At 30.6% G+C, this 9,821-nt stretch overlaps 2 protein-coding genes across 5 annotated transcripts in view; one reads left to right on the top strand and one right to left on the bottom strand.

Moving 5' to 3' along the window:
• The first annotated feature begins 141 nt into the window (after positions 1-141).
• rho-7 (rhomboid family intramembrane serine protease rho-7) lies at positions 142-7,843 on the top strand. 3 transcript variants are annotated; one of them, XM_018522464.1, is made up of 8 exons: positions 142-310; positions 3,928-4,093; positions 5,843-5,944; positions 6,012-6,177; positions 6,280-6,500; positions 6,670-6,771; positions 7,329-7,426; positions 7,680-7,843. In XM_018522464.1, the coding sequence occupies exons 2-8, from the start codon at positions 3,947-3,949 to the stop codon at positions 7,771-7,773; spliced, it is 930 nt and encodes a 309-aa protein (XP_018377966.1). In that variant the 5' UTR covers positions 142-310; positions 3,928-3,946; the 3' UTR covers positions 7,774-7,843. The 3 variants fall into 3 exon arrangements, with proteins under 3 accessions (XP_018377966.1, XP_018377964.1, XP_018377965.1); XM_018522462.1 differs by having other exon boundaries at positions 3,913-4,093; XM_018522463.1 differs by lacking the exon at positions 142-310 and adding an exon at positions 3,025-3,150 and having other exon boundaries at positions 3,913-4,093.
• Positions 7,844-8,119: 276 nt separating this feature from the next.
• LOC108770758 (S-formylglutathione hydrolase) overlaps positions 8,120-9,821 on the bottom strand; it is a 13,948-nt gene continuing 12,246 nt past the window's right edge. For both annotated transcript variants that reach the window (XM_018522466.1, XM_018522465.1), the window contains exons 3-5: positions 8,782-9,159; positions 8,476-8,701; positions 8,120-8,345 (exon numbers count right to left, since the gene is read on the bottom strand). In XM_018522466.1, the coding sequence (XP_018377968.1) occupies positions 8,160-8,345; positions 8,476-8,701; positions 8,782-9,159 (790 nt within the window). In that variant the 3' untranslated portion in view covers positions 8,120-8,159. The remainder of the gene's footprint in view (positions 8,346-8,475; positions 8,702-8,781; positions 9,160-9,821) is intronic.

Genomic DNA, 9,821 nt, shown 5'->3' with positions numbered 1-9,821 from the left:
TACGACGCTCTGCAACCAATCGGAAAACAGGATTCCGATGGATTTTGCTTCGTATCATCGGAATCCTGTTTTCTGATTGGTTGCGGAGCGTCGTACGACGCAAATCGGATGCAGTGTGAATCTAGCATATGGCTACGCGCTGCGTGTAATTGCTTAGACATGACATGAGAGGTTATGTAGATTCTGCGTGATTAAAATTTTCGCTTATTTCGCGTATATGGAATATTTATGCATTCTGCAAACAAACAGGAAATTCCAATAGTATGACGGTCAGGACGCTTTTACATTTGGGCGACATAGCAAACAGATGGTGCGGATTTTTAGTGTTTATATAAAGTCACAATGCGAGAGAATATCAATAGGGATAGAAATAATACAATTTCATTTTACCAGGAATCGGATACACCGGATTACACAGTTTCTGATAGTTGAAATCATGTTATTTCTATTACTATTTCCTTATATTTTGTTCGGGACTGTAGACTATAACTTTTTTGAAATTTTGATAATTATTCAGGAGATCAGGAGACGCTCCTCACCTTGAATCTCAATGAAATTATGTTTATTCGACGCGTTTTTGCATGAAACGGAAGAACTTGGCATTAAAATATGCTCAGTCCCTCGAAACAAGATATTAATCGTTAAACTTTTTTTTTATCGTTAAAACTTGAGAGTGAACATCCCGGCCTTTTTCGTGTACCAAATCTCGTAGAGTAATGTTCATGTTTTTGTGGTTCTTTTCCATGTTATTACATGAGTTAGACAAGGACGAACAATCAAAGTTGATTATTTGTTTTTGAATAATCAACTTTGATTGTTCGTCCTTGTCTAACTCACGTAATAATGTGGAAAAGAACCACAAAAACGTGGACATTACCCTATGAGGTTTGGTACATGAAAAAGGCTGGGATGTCCACTCCAAGGATTTTAAAGCTGAGAAATTTGTGATTTTCTAACGTAATAATAGTTACCTTTAACGATTAATATCCCGTTTCGCGGAACTAAGCACATTTTACTACCAGATTCTTGTGTTTCGTGTCAAAACAAATGAGCATATTTTCACTGAAATTGAAGGTCAGCATCTTCTATACAATTAGTAATTACAATTTCATAATTTCTTATGTTTGAATGGTTTAATTTTTAATCTCTTAAAGCATATCTATATTTCAGAAGATAAATTTAGGAACCTATTTTGTAAATGTAAACAATAAAGAGCATACAGTCACCTTGATGTAATTTGCTTAAAACATGTATTTAATATAAAATCAATAAACATTTCAGTCAATATTTGACCATCTTCAGTACATTAAGAATATAAAATTACACATAGATAAAAAATTTTCATGTGACAAAACAAACTAAAAATTTTCTCTTGATACCAAAAATTGTTCGCAAATTTAATAAAAATTACAGTATACAATAATACGAATTCGAACAAGTAGATTTCCAACGCAGAAATTGTAAAGTTACAAAGAACTCAGAGTCAGGATATTATAAATAAAAAATATATTCTTTTCAAATACGTGATTACCAGATGCTATCCAAGTATTATTGAAAAACCAAAAAAGAAAAGAACAAAATTTTATAACATCCTGACTCTGAGTTCTTTGCAACTTCACAATTTCTGCGTTGGAAATTTACTTGTTCGAATTCGTATTATTGTATATTGTAATTTTCATTAAATTTGCGAACGATTTTTAGTATCAAGAAAAAATTTTTTATCTATGTGTAACTTTATATTCTTAATGTACTGAAGATTGTCAAATATTGACTGAAACGTTTACTGATTTGATATTAAATACATGTTTTAAGCAAATTACATCAAGCGTTGTGGCTGTATGCTCTTTATTGTTTACATTTGTTATTTTTAAGCTACTTAATTATCTTTATTTATTTTAACCTATTTGTAATTCTTAATGACTAATTGTAACGTTCCAGTGTTGTATGTCCTTAGAGTGACATAATTCTATACTTTTTATCGAATCTGTAATTAATTACGTAAATGTTACGAAGACCCTCCTCCACCTCAAATTTTGATAAAAATACACTGAATTGATGCGTTTTTGCATAAAATGAAAGAATTTACGGAAAAGTGTTGCTCTGCCCCGCGCGAACCGAAATATTAATCCTTTTAAAGTCGATGACTATTCAAGTTAAGTAATCTGTCACAGCAGTGGTTCACACTGCTTTAAAAATACAAAATTCTCTGTTAAAATAGTGAATTTGTGGTTTTAAAGCAGTTATTCATTGCTTTAAAAATATGTATTTACTGTTTTAAGACCACAAATTCTCTGCATTAAAAACAAATTTTATGCCAAAATAGTAAATTTGTATTTTTAAAGCAGTGAATTTGTGTTTTTAAAGCAATAAATCACTGATGTGATAGATTCCCTAACCTAAGTAGTCATCAACTTTAACTTTTAATATCTCGGTTTGTGGGACAGAGCGACATTTTTTTCTGCTAGATTCTTTTATTTCATGCAAAAACGCATTGATTCAGTGTATTTTTATCAAAATTCGAGGTGGAAGAGGATCTTTGTAATATTTACTATGAATTATATAGAAATAATTCATCTTCTCCCTGGTGAAAATTTTTTTCATAATTTTTATACGAATTGGAACATTTTTCAGAAATATTCTGAAATATTCAGAAAGTTTACACCTTCTCTCAAAATTTTTCATACAAGTGAATTCTGAAATATTCAGAAATTTTTCATCTCACAATTTTTAAAACATTCTAAAATTTTTTAGATTTTATAATTTCATAACATTTCATCAGAAATTATACTTACAAAAAATCTTAGAAATCTTATGATATTTTATAATTAACATACGTGAAAAATTCTGAGAAAAGATGTAGATTTTTTGAGAAGTGTTCCAATTCATATAGAAAATGTGAGAAAGTTATAAAATTATATAAAAATCCTGAAAAATTACATAGAAATTCTGAAAAATTATATGAAAAATTTTGAAAAAAATTTTTACCAGAACTGTGCTGCAGTAAATTATAATATTGAATTTCTTCCTTCGTTGGTGACAAGCTATGAAATATTACTTTACAATTCAGTAATGTTATTTTGTTACTTAAAATGGTGAAATAGTTAGAAATGTAGCTTTGCCAAAATGATGAATATCTCTGCATTGTGTAAGGTATATATAAAGATCGTATTAATAAAATATTAGATTGAACATATCATATTTGTATTTGTAAAAATGTATCGACGTCTGAGCCGTAGAAGGTGCTATATCGAAAACAACATGAAGAAAGGTCCCTGTCAAGAAATGAATGAAAAGCGGTCTATTATTTCATGGAAGACGTGAAGACCGGTCTACGTCGGAACTTATACGAAGTACGGTTTATATCAAGAAAATAAGAACGGTTCAAGTCGCATGAAATTAAAGAAGGGTCTATTATAGCGCAGTATTCACTAATAAATTACACAAATTTAGTTACGGAAAATTAAATAATATATAATTAAATAATATATAATGAATAAATGAGTACGAAAAACAGGATTGTAAATCAAGACGATTCCCGTTCTCAATCATACCATTATAAAGTTTATGAGAAGAAAATATATTGCGCTATATAACCTCTTCTTTAATTTCGTGCGACTTGAACCGTTCTTCTCATCTTCTCGATATAAACCATACTTCGTATGCGTTCCGACATAGACCAATCTTCACGCTTTATGTGAAATAGACCGTTTTTCATTCATTTCTTGATATAAACCTTTCTTCATGTTTTTCTCGATATAGCACCTTTTACGACTCAAGCATCGGTAAACAAATTATATTTCCTTCTTATTTCATATTCAAAATATTTTATTAAAAATCAGATATACAATTGTATTGTAATTTCTTATACTTGCTACAACTGAAATATATTCTGATATATTTATGAAATTTTAGTGTTTTCATAAATAGACAGTACTGCAAGGCCAAAATGCAACAAGTATTACAATACAGACAAATAAGAAGTTTAAAGAGGTCACAGATCTTCAAATCAGAGTCTCCTTTTCCTAATGCTCATATCGAGACTGGAACTGTATCATCTGCAAAGTTATGGAAACATCTTGGTTTCACCATTATGGTAAATAAATAATACAGCAAAGCTATTTTTAACTATTTAACAAACTGTACCCTTCCACTTGTGCATGAAAAAATAACAAAAAAGAAATATCACTAACTTCCTTCTTTTCTTTTTCTTCAAATGGTTGTTGACAATATTAAAAACAGAATTCGATGTGACACTTATAGATAGTTTATATTTATAGATTTTTGCACAGACATATATACAGGGTGTCCCAAAATGACCGTCAAATATTTTGTGCATAGATAGACCGGATTAAACTAAATCGAAAAGTCTTCCACTATTTTGCAATTTTCACTATAGTTAATAAGATATTTATAATTAAAAATAGCGGAATGAATATTTTTAATAATTTTTTATTCGAGAACTATTAATTTTGCAGAAAAATAGCATAAGATAAAAATGGTTTATTTTCTTCTTATAGAGCTCCAAGAATTTTTTCAAAATTTTTTATGTACTTTTTAACCGGTTAAGTGGTATTGAAGCATATATGCCCAAAAAGAATCCGTGCCAAAAGTGGTATTGTAGCATATATGCACATCTTGAATAACTTCTATATTATTCAACGAATTTGCTTGAAATTTGGTATACTATTGTTTTTTGGGCTTCTGAACTCGATTTTGGCGTCAAATTTGTAAAATTTGATGGCGAACACAACATGGCGACTAATACGTTGAATGAAAATGGCGATTTTTGTATATATATTGCAATTACGTTTTACCCCCGCAGTTAGCTGGTGAACATGAAAAAACCCCCAGGGCCAAATTTTGGTATATTTTAGTTCACAATTGACGCCTACCACTTTTGGCACGGAATGTTTTAAAAAGCCTACCACTTAACCGGTTAATATTATATTTTTTTTATTGCCAACTACTTGTTATCAACCTGAGAAAATGCGGTACTAAAAAATTATGAAAAAATTCTCAAAATTTTACGAGAAGAAAAAAAAACAATTTTATCTCTTGCCATTTTTCTGTAAAGTTTTGATAATACTTGAGTAAAAAATTATTGAAAACCAATATTCAGCGATTTTTAATAATTAATATCTTGTTAACTATTACGAAAATTGTAAAATGGTAATGTATGTATATATACAAAGTGTCCCAAAATAATCGCCGAATATTTCATGAGTAGAAAGAGTGGACTAAACTGAATTGAAGAATCCTCTACCATTTTGTAATTTTCGCAATAATTAACAAAATATTAATTATTAAAAATTGTCGAAAATTGGTCTTCAATAATTTCTTACTCAAATACTATCAACTTTACAGAAAACCTGCAAGAGACAAAAAATTTTTTTTTTTTTCATAAAACTAAGAACTTTTTCAGAATTTTTTTTATTAACTTTTTAGTACTGCATTTTCTTATTTTTATCAACATATGGAAATATATATTTTAAAATTCTGAAAAAATTCTTAAAGTTCTATGAGAAGAAAATAAACAATTTTTGTCTTTTGCAGTTTTTTTGTAAAATTTATAATATTTGAGTAAAAAATTATTGAAGACTAATTTTCGACAATTTTAATAATTAATATCTTATTAACTGTTGCAAAAATTGCAAAATAGTAAAGGACTTTTCGATTCAGTTTAGTCCGCTCTACCTGCCCATGAAATATTTGGCGATTATTTTTGGACACCCTTATAATATGTATATATATGTATATAATTTTTTAAAAATATTTTTTAAATACTAACTTTTCTTGAAGTGAGTAAACGACATATGAATATTTTGCATTTTTGTTTCATTAGTTTAGCGGAGCCACTATAGCAGGTGCTGCAATTTGGGAGTATGAACGTATCAGAAGCCAGACGTACAGACTAATCCATCGTTATAGACAGTTTCGAATTAAAGTATGTATTGTTTGGAGAAACATTCGATAGATACTTTAGTTAGTATATACAATAATACGTTGGTTAGCGAACAGGATGGAAGAGCGAGATGGAATCATGGTGGCAGAACTTGACCGAAGGACAGAAGATGTTTGTCCCTATATGTTTTATAAACGCAGTTATATTCTTAGTGTGGCGAGTGCCGACACTGCAGAAAACAATGGTGCGCTATTTTTGCGCCAATCCGGCTTCTAGTAAGTGATACCATCATCTTGAGTAACTAATGCTTGCAGTTTGTAACAGTTATTTTGCTTCTGAATTATCGTAAATGTTGATTAGGATAATTCTCATGTAAGGTGCGTCATGTTGGTCTATGGTATTTTCCACCTTTTCACATTACTCCATAATCCATCTGGCTGCGAATATGTACGTGCTGCACAGCTTCAGCACAATAGCTGTGACAGCGTTGGGGAAGGAGCAATTTTTGGCTCTGTATTTATCAAGCGGAGTAATTTCCAGCTTTGTTAGTCACATGTATAAAAGTATGTTCGGAATGCCAGGCCTTTCTCTAGGAGCGGTAACTAACTTTAATTTGAACAATTAAAGTAACAAATAGTTTATATATTGCAGATATATTGAAAATTCTCTGAAAGTAATGATATAGTTTCATGTTTTTTGCGTATGTCTGTATATCTTCTATTGTATCTACCACTGTTTAAGTTTCAACTTTTAAGTTTTTATTTTAGTCTGGAGCGATTATGGGTATTCTTGGATTTGTGTGTATACAATATCCTGATATACGACTCAGTATAGTTTTTCTTCCTATACTCACGTTTACAGCGGGTATGGTAAGTATCCCATTTTATCCAAGTTATATGATCACAAACATAAAGATAATGGGCGTGTTCAAGTTGACAAAGCGACTAGCCTGCTTGCAGAGTAAATGAGCATAATTGGTTGTTACTTATAGATCCAACTAATCATATTTAATCGCTCGGTAAGCATACCTAGCCGCTTTGCTGTCTTGAACTCACCCGTTATTACATAAGGGCAGAATCCGTAGACGTTGCTTAAGATTTGAGATGGTTTTAAACTAATGTTTGAGATGTTATGAACTAATAAAAAAAGGCCGGTATTCATATATATAGTCAGAAGTTAGATCTCTCTCTTATATTCAAGACCGTCTTAAGTACGGTTTTAAGAAGTCACGAACCAATCAGAGGGCTGCATTAGCGTCTTAAGACATTATTTAAGACGGTCTTGAAATAAGAATCGACTATGAATACCGGCCAAAGAGCCATATTACCATCTTAAGACATTGCTTGAGACGTCTTGAGATTAAGAACGGACTACGGATTCCAGTCATAATCTTCCATGGTATAATCGTATTGTATTTTTTACATAGGCAATTAAAGGAATAATGGCTTTGGATGTTGTTGGTTGTATCTTAGGGTGGAAATATTTTGATCATGCTGCGCATTTAGGTGGTGCATTGTTTGGAATGTAAGTTTTATTACATAATGTAATTCTTATAAAATAAGGAGTTTCTCTGCTATATTTTAGTGAATTTAAAAAAGAAGAGATAATAACTTCAATTTTATTATTAAGACAACACAATGTTCTAAATTTAAGCAATGCTAAACAATTTTTCTAGGAAAATAATTTCACTATTTGTGAAGAAAATGATATAAATCAAGAGATAAGCAGATATTGATATAAATCACACATACACATAATTTTTTTCTAACAATTGCAGATTCTGGCAAGTATGGGGTAATACCAATATTTGGCAGAAACGAGAACCTCTTCTAAGTCTCTGGCATGAATTCCGAGAACCTCCAAGATCATAATATTTCCCTTTTTTCTAAATTTAGATTTGAATTTATTATATTGTTTACGGTATATTCTGTAGGTAAATTGTAAAGTGTTAATCATCATGCAAAGATATTTGCTTTAAAAAAACACAAAAATTCAGATATACAATATTTCTATTATTTATATAATTCCATTATTTTTACATGTAAAATATAAATTTTTGAACAAAATAAGAAAGTATAAAAGTTATTCTTTATCACCCATGTAAAACTCAAAAGGTTATAACCATATTTATAGTATTTTTTAAATTTATTTCAATATAATTTCCATTAAAAGCGTAAGAAATATAAAGCTTTTAAATTGTGATATTAAAGTCTCAATTTTTTAAATAATTTTTGATACAATAATTTTGGATACAATCTTAATTTTTAAGATATTTCATATGATGCTTAAAGTGATCTTCAATAAATGTAGTAATAAAGTAATAACTATGATCATAGCCATCTTGAAATCTGATAGTGAGCGCGATGTTATCTTTATCCTTTGCAGCATTTAGTAGATTCTCTGGTAATAATTGGCCTTCTTTCAGAAACTTATCCTCTTTGCCCTGTAAATTATAGAAACATACAAATTATAGAATTACGAATCGTTTAAATTAAAAAATTAAAGAAGTCAAATGCACTATAATAAATTAAATGTTAACACATGTTAGAGATGTAATTAAAAATTATTAGAACCTGATCAATTAAAATATCCAAAGGTGGGCCATTATATTTCTTTGCTAGTTCGGTAGCATCCCATTCCTTCCATGCAGCATTATTTTCTGATCCTCCCAAGTATCCTGAGAAAGCTTTTTTTCCCCATGGACATAAGATTGGATTACTGATGGGTGCAAAAGCTGAAACTGTCTTGAACTGTCCCGGGTTTTTAAAGGCACAAATTAAAGCGCCATGTCCTCCCATACTAAACAAGAGGAAAGAAGAAGCATTTTTAAAGAGTACATGCCAAAATGTTACTGTATTCCAAAGGATTATTTTTTATACCTGTGGCCCATTATAGATTGTCTAGACGGCAAAGTTGGAAATTCTTTATTAATCAAAATTGACAATTCTTTTGTAATATAGCTGTACATCCTGTAGTTTTTTTTCCATGGTTCACATGTCGCGTCTACATAAAATCCTGCACTAGTACCAAAGTCATAACTGTCATCCTCTCCAGGAATGTTCAACCCTCTTGGACTAGTATCAGGTATGACAAGAAGTACACCATGATTTGCAGCATATTTCTGCGCTCCAGCTTTCTGACTAAAATTAGCTTCTGTACAACTAAGACCAGATAACCAGTAGATAACCGGTACTGATTCCTTCTCAGCTTGAGATGGCACGTAGAGAGCAAATCTTGTCTTGCATCTCAATTCTGTACTATTAAACAATTACAATCATCTTTTTAGACTATGTAAAATACTTAAAAATAAATTTAGGATAATTATTTAGAATACCCCTCTCCCCCACCTAAAACCTTAACAAAAATATACTCATTTGCTAGAATAGATAATTCTTATAGCTATCGAATAATTCCTATCGAACTGATTCAAGCTGTTCAATTGAATGAATTTAGTAACTGCTAAACTTGACAACGGAGTTGTTGATAATTTGAGCATCGTTGTTGTTCGGTTCTTCATTCTCTTTATGTCTATCTTGTGAATAAGAGCGATGCGATATTAAGTGATCGATCTTGTAAGGCCTTATAAATATTGCAAAAACTATTAAGGCCCGTCTACAATACACGGAGTAAGAAGTAAGAGTAAGAAATTGACCAATCACAGTCGAATGTGAGAAGAATAATCAACTGTGATTGGTCAATTTCTTACTCTTACTTCTTACTCCGTGTATTGTAGACGACGCCTTATATAATTACCAACTACAGCATATAAAGTTAACGAGAGCAAAGGCAACTAAGACTAAGATGAGGAAATATAGTAGAAATTAAGGGGATGCTGGAGCGACGGTCGAAGTTAATCAAGGTCGATATTACAGGTTTTCATTTCCAATGTATAAGATGCTTACGCCCTCTGGGTTAACAT

The sequence above is a fragment of the Trachymyrmex cornetzi genome, unplaced genomic scaffold (assembly GCF_001594075.2).
Source record: "Trachymyrmex cornetzi isolate Tcor2-1 unplaced genomic scaffold, Tcor1.1 scaffold1325, whole genome shotgun sequence".
NCBI classification, from domain to species: domain Eukaryota; kingdom Metazoa; phylum Arthropoda; class Insecta; order Hymenoptera; family Formicidae; genus Trachymyrmex; species Trachymyrmex cornetzi.
Note: the sequence above shows the minus strand (reverse complement) of the source record. Positions and strands in the feature narration are given on the sequence as shown.

What these genes read in the sequence shown, in the direction of transcription:
- rho-7 (XM_018522462.1), top strand. Translation starts at nt 264, where the DNA reads ATGACGGTCAGGACGCTTTTACATTTGGGCGACATAGCAAACAGATG. An exon ending in CAGGCCTTTCTCTAGGAGCG is followed by an intron (nt 6,501 to 6,669) that starts GTAACTAACTTT and finishes TTTTTATTTTAG; the next exon opens with TCTGGAGCGATTATGGGTAT. An exon ending in TCACGTTTACAGCGGGTATG is followed by an intron (nt 6,772 to 7,328) that starts GTAAGTATCCCA and finishes TTTTTTACATAG; the next exon opens with GCAATTAAAGGAATAATGGC.